This window comes from Panonychus citri, unplaced genomic scaffold (assembly GCF_014898815.1).
Source record: "Panonychus citri isolate SS breed McGregor unplaced genomic scaffold, ASM1489881v1 Contig00077, whole genome shotgun sequence".
In the NCBI taxonomy this organism is placed as follows: Eukaryota; Metazoa; Arthropoda; class Arachnida; order Trombidiformes; family Tetranychidae; genus Panonychus; species Panonychus citri.
Genome location: NW_026515482.1, coordinates 1876818 through 1893451, shown reverse-complemented (window position 1 = coordinate 1893451; position 16634 = coordinate 1876818). Strand labels below are relative to the sequence as shown.

At 32.5% G+C, this 16634-nt stretch overlaps 6 protein-coding genes and 1 pseudogene across 6 annotated transcripts; 3 read left to right on the top strand and 4 right to left on the bottom strand.

Annotated features, from left to right (window-relative positions):
- Positions 1 to 1375: 1375 nt before the first annotated feature.
- On the bottom strand, positions 1376 to 4527 carry LOC128387199 (nuclear pore complex protein Nup88-like). Its single transcript, XM_053346379.1, is given in 6 exon segments — positions 1376 to 1777; positions 1883 to 3607; positions 3705 to 3833; positions 3925 to 4039; positions 4042 to 4093; positions 4190 to 4527. Coding segments are annotated over 6 exon segments (2334 nt in total). The 5' UTR covers positions 4424 to 4527; the 3' UTR covers positions 1376 to 1698.
- A 299-nt stretch (positions 4528 to 4826) lies between these two features.
- Positions 4827 to 8727, top strand: LOC128387198 (uncharacterized). Its single transcript, XM_053346378.1, has 4 exons — positions 4827 to 5007; positions 5297 to 5445; positions 5568 to 7762; positions 7847 to 8727. The coding sequence occupies exons 2-4, from the start codon at positions 5335 to 5337 to the stop codon at positions 8406 to 8408; spliced, it is 2868 nt and encodes a 955-aa protein (XP_053202353.1). The 5' UTR covers positions 4827 to 5007; positions 5297 to 5334; the 3' UTR covers positions 8409 to 8727.
- Positions 8728 to 8763: 36 nt separating this feature from the next.
- Positions 8764 to 10321, bottom strand: LOC128387201 (serine protease 27-like). The gene has a single exon (XM_053346382.1). The coding sequence runs from the start codon at positions 9843 to 9845 to the stop codon at positions 8976 to 8978; it is 870 nt and encodes a 289-aa protein (XP_053202357.1). The 5' UTR covers positions 9846 to 10321; the 3' UTR covers positions 8764 to 8975.
- Positions 10322 to 11328: 1007 nt separating this feature from the next.
- On the top strand, positions 11329 to 12287 carry LOC128387202 (60S ribosomal protein L35-like). Its single transcript, XM_053346383.1, is given in 3 exon segments — positions 11329 to 11483; positions 11716 to 12002; positions 12005 to 12287. Coding segments are annotated over 2 exon segments (369 nt in total). The 5' UTR covers positions 11329 to 11483; positions 11716 to 11782; the 3' UTR covers positions 12154 to 12287.
- LOC128387200 (E3 ubiquitin-protein ligase KCMF1-like) lies at positions 12224 to 14053 on the bottom strand. Its single transcript, XM_053346380.1, has one exon. It carries the CDS (start codon positions 13943 to 13945, stop codon positions 12479 to 12481), a length of 1467 nt encoding a protein of 488 aa, XP_053202355.1. The 5' UTR covers positions 13946 to 14053; the 3' UTR covers positions 12224 to 12478.
- Positions 14054 to 14351: 298 nt separating this feature from the next.
- LOC128387204 (huntingtin-interacting protein K-like) lies at positions 14352 to 15013 on the top strand. The gene is made up of 2 exons (XM_053346384.1): positions 14352 to 14518; positions 14598 to 15013. The coding sequence occupies exon 2, from the start codon at positions 14649 to 14651 to the stop codon at positions 14958 to 14960; it is 312 nt and encodes a 103-aa protein (XP_053202359.1). The 5' UTR covers positions 14352 to 14518; positions 14598 to 14648; the 3' UTR covers positions 14961 to 15013.
- Positions 15014 to 15330: 317 nt separating this feature from the next.
- LOC128387203 (60S ribosomal protein L35-like) lies at positions 15331 to 16210 on the bottom strand (annotated as a pseudogene).
- Positions 16211 to 16634: the final 424 nt, after the last annotated feature.

The window sequence follows — 16634 nt, the reverse complement described above, 5'->3', positions numbered from 1 at the left end:
GAATTAATTAAATTATTTGCTGATCAGAATTTGAGTTTTTTTCCCTCTTCTCTTAGATTCGAGAGTTAATTTAGTTCTAGTTTTATTTTTCGACATCTTATTTATCATTTTCAATAAGAATCTGATTTTACCGGTTAACAGAATTTAATCTTAATTGAAGAAACTTTTTTCTCATTCGAGTTCATTTTTCTTTATTAAGTTTACATTTTATGTTTTTTTTATTCTTGAAACATATAAACCCAATTAATAATTTTGCTAAATTGTAATTAGTTGAACATTCGTAAGACTAAATATATTGCACGATAATTGTAACAATCAGTAGAATTAAAATTAGCTTTGATTTCGTAGTAATATTATGAGAGAGAGAGAGAGGAAAAAAAAATTCGAAACTTTTTTTGTTCGATTTTTTCTTTTTATTTCTCAAAATTCACCAAGAGTTTAAATCAACAAACTGAATGATCAACTTACGCTGGAGGGCAATTAAATCTGACAATTAGATTTTCCTTCTTGTACAATAATCAAATAGAGAGAGAGAGAGAGAGAAAAGTAACAAAAAACATTTACACTTTCATCTTACATCTTCAATCTTAATCTTCATCATCTTCGCTCATCATCCTTGTCTCTCTCTCTCTCATCCGCAGGGCTCACCGAGGATTCTTAATGCAATTGCCCCAATTACGGAGTTTTTTATTCATTAGATAAAAACAACCAACACTATATCTTAATTATTGGTTTATATTCACTTTCAATCAGTCTCTTACCTCCTTCTCATCATCCTCCTTCTTTATCATCATCATCATCTTCCATTATTATCTTCCAATCATTTTTCCTTCTCCCTCGAATGTTTGACAAAAAAAACCCTTTTACTCTTCGATTCTGATTCTGGTTCCTCCTCGAATTTGAACATGTCGAGAGATGTTGTAGATTTTTTTTTCTACTCCTGTTTTACATTTATCATCCAACTGTTTCACTGTAAATGAAGATGATTAGAAAGACGAAGGATGATAATGATGATGAATCTTTCTTTTCTCTCTCCCTGAATCACTTTTATTTGATAACATGATTGTTTAACTGTTTTTCTTTCTTTCTATTGTTTTTACTCTTTCTTTTCTTTCTGTCTATTAACATTTTCTCTCTCTCTTGCTCTCTATCAAGAAACACTCAATTTCTTTCTGTGCATATCTAATTAAAGAAAAGCAGATTCTTCTTGAGTTAATTTGTCTATATTTTGTTTCTTCTTTTTTTTTATCTTCATCATTATCATCCTTTAGTCTTTCTTTTTCCTTCTTCATTTCCAAATCAAGATTTCATTCGGTTTGCTTTCCATTGTCTTTCTTGTTCGAACTTTACTTATTCCATTATTTACATTCGAATATTTTTCTTCTTCTTCCATTGAATATCATCTCTTTCTTGTCTTCCTTCGTCTTTGATTTTATTCTTTCACTTTGTTTCTTATCGTCGATTCTCTTTGAATATCATTAATTTTCCATCTTCTCCTTTTGATCTGACAATCTTTTTTATCCTTCATCTTTTCTGAACAATTTTGTTTTTCTCGCTGGAAGTTGATTCAATTCTGTAACCGTTGATAACTGTAAATCTAATGAATGAATTTTTCGCCCTCTCGAAAGGTTAACGAAAATGGCAAAATGAAAGTTCATTTTCTTTATTAAAATATCATCTCTCCAGGTAAATATAAGATCATGTTAGTGATTTAATTTGGGAAAAGTGTTTGTGTAATCCGTTTACTTGGTTGACAAGCTTTTGAATTGCTTCACTCCTGAAAGGTAAAGAGAGAGAGAGAGACAGACAGAGATGAGAAGGTAAACAATTAGAATTAACATTTAAATGTTTAAGATTTAAATCTAATTTAAAATACACTTACTGAGATGTTAAAATCTTTTTAACTGCAGCCGTTTGATGAGAAATTATTGATGATTGACGTTTTCGTTGGATATCATTTTCTCTTCCTTCGAAAGTTTCATTTTCTTTCAGCTCATTTTGATACTTATACTTGAGTTGAACTTGATCCAAACGATTTCGATAACTGTTAATGGTTGAAGAGATTTCATTCAATTCCTTTTGACAAGTACGTTCGGCTTCCGATAAATGATTTTGTCGCGTTTGAACTGTTTCCAATATCTTTTCAACTCGATGAGAAAGTTTCTCTTGACGTTCCAATGTTTCATCAAATTTTACACTTGTCTCTTTAATTGAGGAGATGATTGAATCTTTTTCTTTGGACAATTTTCCAATCTCTTCAAGTTGTAATTTTTTATTCGAAACTAGAGTTGATGCTCGTTTAATCAAAATTTCGGTCGCTTTTTCCATTCGAGCGATATATTCTTTCCTTAGGATATCGGTTGTATTGAGTAACATTTGTAGACAATCGGCTTTGTTTGGTTCCTTGTTGGGCTCCGATTTGATGTGTGGTGCATTCATTGTCCGTTTAAGAATTTGGTTAATGTGAATGGTAAAACTAACGGGATCATCTATCGATACTTTTAGCTCACAATCACTTGTTATACTTTTATATTTATAGTTGATTGATGATAATCTTTGGGTTAGTATCTCACCGGAAGAAAGTAACACTCCAACTGAATAATAACCTCGCCTTGCAACTAGAGCAACGCCTAAGGGAATGCACATAGGAATACATGAGCTAGATGTTGATATTGGTTTGGTACAGATTAGATGTTCAATTATACTTTGCTCGGTTTCATCAAGTGAAACAAATTGTGATGATTTAAGACGATTTAGAAATGGTATATTGACAATGTGTATACCAGCTTCGTGAGAGCAAAAATATATCTGAGGATTAACTGAAGGTCGAATTAGTTTTAAAGGTGAACTATCATCATGATCACCGCTTGAAGTAAGAGATAATACCAATTCTAAACTTTCAACGACAAAAAGTGTTGGTGGATTGAGAAATATTTTGGATAGGCCAGAGTTTACATCACCAATGTAACTAATATTTCCACGGGGTTTATGTCGAGAGGAGGAAGATGATGAAGCATCGTTTTGGTGAAAATTATCATCGGCAAATGTATTAGAATGAACTTCAACAAGGTGAGCATCAACGGAATCAGTTCCAGAATCATAGTTATCGGGATTTTCTAAGGCTAAACAATGATAGATCATCCCGGAACATGTTGCGATTACTAGTAGAGTTGGAGCACAATCGAGACAAATAATGGATGAAGCATCAACTCCATAATTATCTTCGGCTGGAGGTCGCATGGTCAATGGGCCAAGAATACGTTTAGAAATGTAAGTATTGTGAAGATCATTGTAAACCAAAAGGACGTCACCATTTCCTCTTAGAACGTAGATTGGCCAAATGCAAGAGTCTTCTTCAATTAGGTTAGAATTATTTGAAGATTTTTGGTTAGACATGTTAATTGTTGACGATGATGCGAAGGTTTCATGGTGAAGATTACTACTTTGAACAATTCGTTTATCAATTGGAAGACCAAAGTCAAAGCTAACAGCGGTTTGACCAAGAGATGATGCAAATTTTGATGATGAATATTTTAAATCGCCATTGGTTGGATCACTCAGTCTAATCTCTGCGAGACAAACTTGAGGAACCGAAACATCATAAATACTGTAGAAGAGTATAAACAGAGAAAGAATTAGAAAAATGAATATAAGACAGAGATAACTATTAATGTAATTTGAGATTAGAGGAGTTATCTTCTTACCGAATACAATCATCATTGGTTAAAACTGCAATATGAGCTGATCCTGATGGCGAACCTGGATGCCAACGACTCTCAGCCACAGTGATTTGTTGATAGCAAACGAAAAATCTTTCAGCGAGACAAACGGTTCTAAAAGAGAATAAACCAAATCATAATTAGAACCAAATAATGTTTATCAATGAATTTTTTTGGAAATTATTCCAAATGTTTTCTTCTTTACCTGCAAAGTATAGATACTTTTCCACCTTCATAGGCATTCAACGGACCAAATTTTCTTGGCAATTCCATGATATTTATACCTCTTGGTCCTTGAAGAGCGATGTATCTTCCATCAAGGACATGATAATCGAATCAACATCGAATAAAGGAGCATTGGTAGGAATCAGATTCTATAAGAAAAAAAAGAAGAGAAAATTTTTTTATCAAAATAAGAGGCAAAGGGCAAGCATATAGAGAAAAAAGAAGTTGATTAAAAACTAAATTACCTGAACACTGATTAGCTTGAAATCTCTCATAACAAGACAATAAATTTGCTGGGTTTGATTGTCCCAAATACAAAGTAAATTGTCATCGAAAGTAATCAAATTAGCAGCCCCTCGTTTACCATCATAAAAATTTTTTAAATTGACAGACAATTTTTCCAATCTTGGATCAGTTAGAAGTAAATTGTCCCACATTTCACCATTATAAAGGTCACTCTCAAGTCCTAAACGAACCATGATTCCAATAGATAATAAAATGAAAAACAATTAATCTAAATTAGAATAAAAAAACGAACACAATTAAACAGCAATTAGAGAGAAAATAATCAAATTAATTTGGAAAATGAGAAAATAAAATCAAAACAACAACCGTTAATTTCTATCGCCATCTATTGGCAGAAAGAAGAGTAATTCGAAAAAAGAACAAAAATTAATTAATTTTCTTCTCAAAGAATTGATTGTTTATCTTAATTAAATATTTTCATCGTAATTTAAGATGAAAAATTTAATAAATTAGCCTTGGCTGGTCAGTTCGGTTCTTAAATTGTTCGAAAACAATTGTTTCCAATTTTTGGTCGAAAATGGTATTTGAAGTTGGCGGTTTTCTTTTTTCGGTTTAAATGTTTGAGAGAAAATTTTCTGTTTCTTTTTGCCGATTGTGATTTTCTGATGGTTTTCAGTTCGTTAATTAGTAATTAACTTAATTCTTTTGATTGTTCGATCTCATTTTGTGTTAATTAGTCGTTGAAACTTGATAATTTTCTGTGGATTTGGTTCATGATTTACTGAGTCATCAATTTGAGTCGTTTTATAAGTTAAAAGTAAGTAAATGTTTGGCTTTTTTCCTCTTTGTTTTGTTATCATTTTACTTTAATTGTTGATTGATTTTGTTTCTTTGACCTTATGATTGGTAATTATATTATATTATTGCGAGTCTTTCATTTGGTCTATAGATTGATATTTATAAGCTATTGTTAAATTAATTAATTTGCATTTGATTGAGTTAGTGCAACGAATCACCAACTGAGTAACTTGTTGACCATGATGAAAGAAGATTTTGATTTATGATTGTTTTTCTAATGATAATTGTTTTCTTTTTCTTTTTAATAGTATTACCGATAATTTCCCATGTAAATTGATGATTTAAAATGAGCCAGTTACAATTAATGGATCCACAATTTGAATGTGGTATCTTTGAAATCTGGAGTGTGGGGATCATCGATTCACTTATATACAGAGCTAATTGTGGTCTTGATGATGTAAGTTTTCATCTATTTTTCTAATGATTCTAATTACGCTGGTCATCAATTATGTCCTGATGATATCAAGATTTACCTTTAATGATGATCTTTAATTTGTTCTTCCTTTCTCCTTTCCTCAGCTTCCATATGATGTTGACCTGACCTTAACTCTTGACCAAAGACTGGAAAAATGTGAAAGCAGTTTGGATTTGCTTAATCTCCGAACTATGAAACCAGAATTATACGAAATTCTATTAGCTAAAACTGGTTACCTGGTGCGAAAAAACTGTTCCCATATTTGTGATCCTTGTGATAAATTAACATTTAAAACTCGATTCATTGATTTGGTATTTCTTAATGTCCTTCGAGAGAAACAATTGTTAACCGAGCCAACTGAATATTATTATGAATCTGTGGTTGATATTTTCTCAAAGGTCACCTTTGGTTTAGCATTTATCATTGATTTAATGGCTGATCAAGGATGGTATAAATTTCAATCAAAATTTCTCCGAAAATTTACCGACGATAATCAAGTTAAACTAATCAAAAAGGAACTACGAACACTATCATCTGATTTTCATCTTAACGTTTTATTTGTTATCTGGAATATTGAAAATGTTATTAATAGTGTTGACGATTTACAAGCTTTAAATGAATTCAAAGATTCTGCTGATCATTTGCTCAATCAATCGTCAATTAAGACCTTTGATTTTAAGGATAACCTGTCAATATATTTGGCGTTAATCAATGTCACTTTAGAGGAGTTTATGGTCACTGTTTCTCGACAAGCAGCTCGAATGTTGGATTTACACAAGAAACATGAAACGGAAGAATTAGTTAATCCAATTTTTACCAAAGTTAAAGTTAATCTTCCATTTATTGAAGATGTGGTCAGTTTCATTGATGAACTTGGTGAAAAATTATTCCCCAATCAACAAATAGATGACATCGAGATTATCAAGAGCTGTTTAAAGGATCCCAAAAGTGAATCTATTATTGGAATGATTGCTTCGATCAAAGAAATTTACAGTTTTCTCAGTATTCTTCAGGATGAAATTTCTTTTCCTGAACTAAAATTTGAAGGTTTCGATACATTGATGGCCGGATGGAGTGAATGGTCTCCAGCCGGAAATTTTAACGAAATGCAATGTCAAGAAGTGCTACTAATGAAACGATTCTTTGTCCAAGAACATGAAGAATCCCGTTATTTAACTTGTATCATTCTCAAATATGGATTACCCAAGTATCTTGATATTCTGGAGACAATTGATCTTGAATTTTACCTTGATCCATTTATCATATTCTACTTTTGTGATGTCTTACAAGCAACATATCAACGTTGTGATTATCGTAAGGGTGATAGAACTTTAATTGAGGAATTAACCATAATTCTTAAACGAGTATTTAACGTAATCAAGTCAAAAAAGCGAATCGCATCAATATTCAAAGCAAGAGCAAACTTTTTTGGTCTTCACAGTTTATTGGATGTGGAAAAAGCCAAATTAACACCAATCTTGCGATCAAAATCTGGTGCATTAAGATATGATCATATTCGCACTGAGATTTTTGTGGGCGCTTTTCTTTCACCTTACGAAATTCTCAATTTTATCGTTGGCGATACACTTGAACACTCTCACCATATGATTCCCTTTTTGAGTAAACTTTTCTGTACCGAATTGAACAGCCTAATGTCCTTTCCCTGTGAGACAAAGTATCAAAGTACTTTATTCGAGGCGATTATTGGTGATCGATTAACCATCTTACCAACAGATACTACAACTTCGGGGTTTTTAAAGTTAATCAAAGAAACTTTCCTGCTCCATGTTAATACTAAGAAACCTTTTGATCGAGTTGTATTATCGATTGAGCGTCTCATTCGTCACCTACTCTGGGACAGTTGTTTGGATCCTAGAACGATCGCCGTCGCTAAAGCGTCAATTTATAAACTTATTCAAAATCTGACAGATGAATATGATATCCCTTGGCCCGAAGTTGAAAAGGAACCTGGGTCACTTTTGTACAGCTTAATCACTATGATTGATTATTATTACTTGAATGGTCAATCGAAAGAGCAGTACGTTAGTTTGATCGCTTTTGTTATGAATAAAAAGGTTCGACGGAAAATCACATCGCGAGAATTAACTTGGATAATAAATCGATTCAAATGGTTGGGAGAAAGTGTCTTTCTAGTCGCTTACCTTCAACCCTGGTTGGAAGAACGTCTCAGTTTTTATCTCGACATTAAGACCTACAATCTTAGCGAGACTATCCTGACAGCGGCCATTCTTAAAGACAATGTTTGGATTCTCCATGCAACTCACCATGTGTTGGATGGGTGAGTATCTTTTCGAATATAATAAAAAATATTCACCGTTACATTTGTATTGATTGAGAAAATTTTTCCTTCTTTTTTTTTCAGTGATACTAATCCCCATTTCCATAATGGTATCTCAGCGATTTTCCGATTCCTTGTTCCAAGAGAGTATGATAATTTATTTCGATTTCTCTGTTGTCTTGATGGCATTGACGGCGCCATCTTAGATATGTGTGAAGGATTTCACATTATGGAACCCAAATACGCAACTGATTTAGGTTATATGTCTCAGTGCATGGTGGATTGTTTATATCATCATTATTTGGATTATTATAAGAATCCTGAAAAATATGATCCAGTTTTAAAGAATAAACCGCCTGTTCGTACTGAGGAGAAATTTCTGCCGCTTTTCTACCGACGGGTTTCATCGTGTCTTTTCTTGAGCGCTCCTGTTGAGGTTCGAAGAGCTAATAAATTCGAAGCATTTTTAGAAAAACTCGCGATTGAAATGGCACAAAAAGGAATCGATGTTCGTAGAGAACTGTACAATGAAGATCGTTCATACCATTACATGGCCGAAAGGATTTTGAAAATGTATCATAAAGGCTGTTATTATGAACCACCCGTGCCAAAGATTAGGCTGATACCCGCTGGAGCTCGTTGTTAACCCGATGGCGATTAACAATTTTAAACTGTCCACTGGATTTCAAGAGTTACCATTTGATGAAACTTTTTCTTTCGTGTTTTCTTTTCTCATTTCCCCAAAGATATCATCTCTTGTTAAGTCATCGATCATATTTATTTAATTTTCTTCATGTTAATCATTAACAATTAACTTTGATTCACTTGCGAAACCAAACAAAAAAACTACTCAAGTTGAGAGATCTCATTTTGTATTGCAAATTTTGCTTTTTGTTTTTCTCATATTATTACTATTTAATTTGATTACAGAAAAGTAAATGATCTCTTTTTTTATATATAATTAATTTTATATTCAAATTGTTAAAATTGAAAAATATTCAATCGATAGTTTATAGTTGTAATTGATTAGCAATTTAAATCAATTCGGTGATGGATAAAAAACCTTTCACAACAATGAAAATAAACAAAAACGATTCTCAGAAACATATGATTTGTTGACTAGAATTGAATTAAAGTTACAATTCAAATTGATTAACAATCATGGTGATATTGGTTAATTAGTGTAAATTTTGTTAATTGTGTTGATGGATGATTATCGTTCTGCAAGATACCTTCCAATCCAATCAACGTAAGAGGAAACCCGAGAGTAGAGACCTGGAAGTAAAGGTCGAGCACAACCAACACCCGTTGAAACGACGCCAATAACTGCCCAGTGGTCAGCAAGTTTGTACAATAAAGGTCCACCCGAATCACCGTGACAAGCATCTCGTCCACCTTTCTGATAACCGGCACAAATAAGATGATCATGAATAGGAAACAAGTAGCCCGATGACCGATACCAATTTTGACACTTTTCATTATCCAAAACGGACAATTTGGCCTTTTGAAGTGTATCACTATAAACTTCACTTTTCTCCGTTTGTTTACCCCAACCGACGACAACGGCCTCTTGACCAGCATAGGAGATCTCAGAAGAGGGAACACAAACCGGCCAAGCATATTCCGAGAATCGAATCTCTTGACGAGTTCGAAGTAGAGCAATATCGGCCTTACTTCCCGTCTCAGAATCAACGATTCCCGCATAATCAGTGTGAATGACAATCTTTTCAATTGAATAATCTCGAGAATGATGATCAGGCCGATAAAGGTGAAATTCACCGATTCGAGCCATAAACGATGTTGGCGATCGATTGTAAACACAATGGGCCGCCGTTAGAATCCATCTTTTAGCTATTATAACACCACCGCAAATATGATCTCCGTTACGACGAACCGAAACTGTCCAAGGAAATTCACCGTCATAGGTGTCATTTCCAGCGACAACTCGAGACTCACGGGGTATATGCTGCTTCCCGCAGCCCGCGTTTTTCCGAGGTACACCGAGGACACAATAAGAATCACGATTTAACCACGACAATGAATAATAATAAAATATCAAGATAAATATAAATTTAAGGCACATGCTAACGAGAATAGTGAACTAGTGTAATTAGATTGAATAAATTGTTACTCGTTTGATTGATCATCTTCATCAAAGTGACCACAATCATGAAATAGTTAAGAGTATGATGATGGAGAAAAGAAAAGTAAAAAAAAAAGAAGAAAAGAAAATGAAACCGTTCGATCGTCGATCAATTCGAAAAAGAAAATCGATTTATTATTATTTTTTCTTTTATTCTTTTCTACTTTCTTTTTTTTTCTTCTCTCGACAAAACATAAACTGACCACTACTCTCACAAATTGATAATTATCGTTTGAAAGTAAAATGTACTATTGATGATGAAAAGATGATAAAAGATGAGAGAGAATGTTAATCAGCCCACCGCCCTCACTTTCTATCATCAATGGAGAGAAATTTAAATTGGTCAGTTCGCTTTTTCTTTTTCATCTTCGTCTACTTTTAGCCCTTTTCTCACTCTCTCTTTCAATCATCATCATCTTTTTCATTTCTCTCTCTCTCTCTCTCATCTTCCTATTGTTTCCATCCTCATCTAACTCTCTCTTTTCTGTTCAACTTGTATTGAGAGAGAACACAATTAAAGTTAATTCAGTTCAACTGTCCCACTAACCTAATCAAACGAATCCTAATATTAGTCTATCTTCAACCTCCGGTCAACTCCCACTTTCGTTACATTGAATAAGATGAAGAAAAGAAAAATAAAAAAGTTCTTAATCATGATAATAATAACAATCTATTTCACTTTGGAACAAGTTTAAGGGCTTGACCATTTTTCTATTCGGGATTATCAAGGTTGTTAACCGACTTCATCGTCTTGATATTTAATCATCTCCTCATCTTCATCTTCATCTTCATTGTTTATCATCTTAATCATATGAAAGTGACATAGTTTTCACTTTATTCCGGGAGTTGAGATTCATTTTTATCCTTTTATTAACTGGCCATTCAACTCTTAACTTATTTATCTTCTTCATCTTCTTGACCAATCATTTTAAATTGACCATTTTTTCATCGCCATCATTATTATACTTGTTCAACCCTAATTATCATTACTATTGATACTTTATCTAAATATTGATGCATTGTAATTAGAAAGTTGTTCAAAAGTTTAATAACCTTTGAATGGTCATCATTATAATCAGATAACAATTTCACCAACAATTCAACTTTTAATCCTTTCGAAACTTTCTATTATTATTGTTGTTGTTATTCAATTTACTTTTACTATTAATTAGGTTGGAATAACGATTCATTGAAATGAAATTTCAAGAGTGAAAAGTTCATTTGAAATGGTTGATGGTCAAATCTGAAGCGAATCATATCAATTATAAGATGGATTTAATTTACATGGAATCTCAGTTGATGATTAATTATAGATTTTTTATTGTCAATGATAGTGAAAAGTTAATTGTTTTAGAATTTGAGTGTTTTTAGAATAATGGAAAAAGTTGTAAAATTGTTTTTCTTTTTGTGAGAAAAAAGTGATTATGTTTTTGGCGCTCGTTTGTTTAGTGTTTCGGTTATCCGGTAGATGGAAGAAAAAGTGATCACGTTCACAGCGGAAGTTGAGGTTTTAGATTTGGAGTTGGATTTGTTTTCTTAATTGTTTCTCAGTTAAATTGTCGATAATTAATTAATTAGGTGAGTTAATTTCCATTTCTATTGGTTATTGTGATGATCAGTGTCCTGGGTCATTGTTGTTGTTCATTGGATTAGTTATTCCAATTCTGATTGTGTCTTGGAATTGCTTCTAATCTTTGAGATTTTTAGTCTCTTGTTCACATTTCTTTCTCTCTTTCTCTCTCTCTTTTTCATATGTTGTGTTAATAGAAATTAATTTGTTTCTTCTTGTTTCTTTTTTTCTTTCTTTTAGATTGATCATCTATTGTGATTAATTAATTTGTTTTTTATTTGTTTGATTGTGAATTTAGTTAACCAAGATGACTAAAGTAAAGACCAAGGAGCTTCGAGGAAAGAAGCGAGATGAATTGTCTAAAAAGTTAAATGAATTCAAGCAAGAATTGGCAAACCTTAGAGTAGCAAAGGTTACCGGTGGAACAGCTTCTAAATTGTCAAAGATTAAAGTTTTCCGTAAAAATATTGCTAGAGTTTTAACTGTAATGTCTCAAAGTCAAAAGGAGAATTTGAGGAAATTTTACAGAAAAAGAAACGGATTCCAATTGATTTAAGACCAAAATTGACCCGAGCTAAGCGACGAGAATTAACACCAACCGAAAGCTCAAAGAAAACAAAAAGGCAAATGAGATCAGAAAGACGATACCCAAAAGTCAAATACTATTTGAAAGCCTAGAAAATTAATGATAACTAATGAAAAGAAAACAATTTTTTTTTCTCACAAACAATTAAGTTAATTGTAATAATGTGTTTGTTTCAATGTTTATTGAATAATAATTATCATTAAACTAACATGTTATACAACAACAACATTTTGTATTTTTAATATTTTTTATTCTTTTTCTTTGTTTTCTTTGTATAATTTTGTTGTTTTTTTTTCATCAGCTTTTTATCTGATCTTCATCAATACCAGGGATTCTCTCATTGAAATATAATATCAATCAATAGAATGAAATAGAATAGTATAGAGTAGAAACAATTAGAATCATTGCGAAAATGATTTAAAAAGAGGGTAGCAAGTCTTCTGGAAGTTTAGGTGTTAACAATTGTCGTAATTTAGCAATTAACGGTGGATCATCTTCCTCATCAGATTGACACTCGTCACTTTCATTATCATTTTCATCATCATCACCATTAGCATCTTTTTCTTGATTAGTTTTTTCATTATCATTTTCTTCATCATTCATTTGACCATTTCTACGATTTTTACGATTCCTACGATATTTGGCCTTGGAATGGGAGAAACCACGACCTTCCATCATAGTGTTGAGCAATAATTCTTGGGTGAAAAGACTTCGATCAATTTGTTCAGATTGATCAACAAGCTGACTATCAATTTCCAGGGTTGAGATTAATGGTGTAAACTGAGTGGTGGTCGATGTGGTGGTTGGTGTTGACGAAGAGGGTGTTGTGAACATGTTAGCTGCAAATGTTGATGGGGATGAAACATATTGCAAGGGTGGAGCGATTGTATTGCCAATTGTTGAGACACCTGAAGATGTGGTTGTTGGTGGTGTCCAAACAACCAGATAAGATGGAGGTAAATTACCTGGTGGGTGTTGTGATTGTTGAGTTGATTGACTTGAGGTACTGGCTATTGTTCTGTAAGGAAAATTAGGAGATGATTGTTGACCAGATCCTGAGGTTGATGATGATGTATGTTGATGTCTTCGAGATACTGATGATCTACTACTCGACTGTCGTTGACTACTTCCACGTCCACTACCGTGAATATTAATTCCACTATTACTTAAATCTGCAGCAGGTCCACTGCCACTTCCTCCACTTGATAAGCTTCCAATATTTCCTGAACCAGCGTTTCGTTCCTGCTGTAATTGCATGTGAAGTTGTTGTATTTGATTTGACTGAGATTGACCTAAATTTGCAGCTCGACGAACTCCAGATAAAGTAGATAATAATTCAGCTATTGGATCCATTGACTCTCCCCTACTTCCACTACTGGCAGAGAAACCTGGAGCAGCATGTAATTGTAATTGTGATCGCCTTGGTCTTCCACTAATACTTGGTAAAACACGAGCTGAATTAGGTCGAATATTGCGATGTTCTAATGCTAAATGGGTTGAAAAATCATCTGTAACATGAGCCGGTTCACAATCAGGTACAGAAGCACAAATTGGACAACTAACTTCCTGAGTTACCCCTGAATGTTCAAGTAAAACATGCTCATGTAAAGTTATCTCGGTAAAACCCATTCGTCCACAAAACGGGCAGGTAAACGAATAAGCCTGTTCCGTATTATATGGTTCACCACCATAGAATACCTCATAATCAGATCTCGTAAGAATACATTGCATTGCATGATTTGGATTATGTCCCGTTGCCCTGGCACCAGATTCATAACATTCAGCACAAAGGTCAAAATTTGGACAGTTTAAACACTTAAACCTTTTACCTCGAAAGTCACTTTTAAGACAAGAATCACAGCTAACACCATCATGTTGAGACATTTGGATTTATCAATGAAATTTGCTCACCAAATCAAATTCCAAGAACAATTTTTCAACACAAAAAAAAAATCAAAACAACAAACCCAAAGATTATCAATTCTTATCCAATGTTGACAAAATTGAGAATAAGTTTCATTCGTTATCCACCAGAGGGCGATTTCTACCCACGGCGGGTAAACTTGAAAAGAAATTGATTAAATCCACTTAACTGTGACAATTACGAACAATTAGCGATCAAATTATTTATTCTTTCCTATTTTCATCGAGTTCTAATCAAACGAAATTGTTGTCGTCAACATTTTGTCTCTTCTATTCGTGTTTATTTGTGAGTTAACATCGAGTGTCAGTCTTTTATTTTGACGAATATGTTGTTAGTAGTTCACTAGATGTCACTAGTCTCGACTCTTCGGTTTGGTTGATCATCTGGAAGGAAAATTTAATTTTGTTTTGAAGTGATTGTTGTGATTTAATTAACAGCGGAACTTTAATTTGTTTTACATTTTGTTTATTGGATTGATTGAATTTAGATTAGTCAGTTTTCCATTGCTCGTGGTGTTGTTTTTGGATTAATTGGTAATAAGTAAAATATTGTCTATTGATTTTCCTTTGATTTCTTAATCACATGTCTTTCTTTTTTTAATTTGGTCAACAGGATTTGAAATATTTTCGTTTTGATTTTGTTTTTTGGAAACATTGGTACAAAATGGAACCAGTTAAAAAAGCAGTTAAACATGATTCCGGTGTCGCTGATTTGGAAAAGGTTACTGATTATGCCGAAGAAGAGGAATTTTCTTCTCAAGATATTGCTGGAGCAATGAATCTTTTTGAAAGTCGACGTAATCTGGAAACTGCTAAGAAAAATGCTCGACAAAAAGAATTAGCTAAAGTGATTATCAAAAAAGAAGATGTGGAATTGATTGTTAAAGAATTAGATATTCCCAAGAGTGTTGCCGAGATGAAACTTAGAGAACATGGTGGTAATATCGTTGAAACTCTCATCACATTAACTGATTAGAGTTCTACAAATTCATAATCTAAATAAAAATTTACATTCATAATAATCATCAACATCAGGATATGGTCGATCGTCGCCTTATTTTCCTCAAAAGTAATCACCAGAAACTCAAATTGACATAGAGATAATCAAGAAAATATTTGAGACGAGAATGAGAAATCATCTGATGAGAAAATGATCAACCTTCAATTACTACAATTGTCATCATTTTCTCAATGATTCTATTCTATTTCATTCTATTGATTGATATTATATTTCAATGAGAGAATCCCTGGTATTGATGAAGATCAGATAAGCTGATAAATAAAAACAACAAAATTATACAAAGAAAACAAAGAAAAAGAATAAAAAATATTAAAAATACAAAATGTTGTTGTTGTATAACATGTTAGTTTAATGATAATTATTATTCAATAAACATTGAAACAAACACATCATTACAATTAACTTAATTGTTTGTGAGAAAAAAAAATTGTTTTCTTTTCATTAGTTATCATTAATTTTCTAGGCTTTCAAATAGTATTTGACTTTTGGGTATCGTCTTTCTGATCTCATTTGCCTTTTTGTTTTCTTTGAGCTGGTTGGTGTTAATTCTCGTCGCTTAGCTCGGGTCAATTTTGGTCTTAAATCAATTGGAATCCGTTTCTTTTTCTGTAAAATTTCCTCAAATTCTCCTTTGACTTTGAGACATTACAGTTAAAACTCTAGCAATATTTTTACGGAAAACTTTAATCTTTGACAATTTAGAAGCTGTTCCACCGGTAACCTTTGCTACTCTAAGGTTTGCCAATTCTTGCTTGAATTCATTTAACTTTTTAGACAATTCATCTCGCTTCTTTCCTCGAAGCTCCTTGGTCTTTACTTTAGTCATCTTGGTTAACTAAATTCACAATCAAACAAATAAAAAACAAATTAATTAATCACAATAGATGATCAATCTAAAAGAAAGAAAAAAAGAAACACAACATATGAAAAGAGAGAGAGAGAAAGAGAGAAAAAGAAATGTGAACAAGAGACTAAAAATCTCAAAGATTAGAATCAATTCCAGGACACAATCGGAATTGGAATAACTAATCCATTGAACAACAACAATGACCCAGGACACTGATCATCACAATAACCAATAGAAATGGAAATTAACTCACCTAATTAATTAATTATCGACAATTTGTCTGAGAAACAATTAAGAAAACAAATCCAACTCCAAATCTAAAACCTCAACTTCCGCTGTGAACGTGATCACTTTTTCTTCCATCTACCGGATAACCGAAACACTAAACAAACGAGCGCCAAAAACATAATCACCTTTTTCTCACAAAAAGAAAAACAATTTTACAACTTTTTCCATAATTCTAACTCGAGTTAGAATAATTAAAGATCTTTCATAAGAAATAATCATTCAATTATCAGAACGCAAATAATTAATCATCAAATCGTAAAATCAAAACACAACATTGAAATATCAAAATGACTCCAATCTCCAAAAAAAACGATAAAAATTTGATAACAATTGCGAAGGAAACAAATAAAAATAATCAACACTTCTAACTATTCAAGAAGCTGATCTTCAAGAGAATGTTCCATGATTGAAATGATTCGTTCGCAATTAATTAAACCATTTTTAATTCCATTGACAAAGAAATGCAAATGTTCAAATTTTGTTAGAAAATAGAA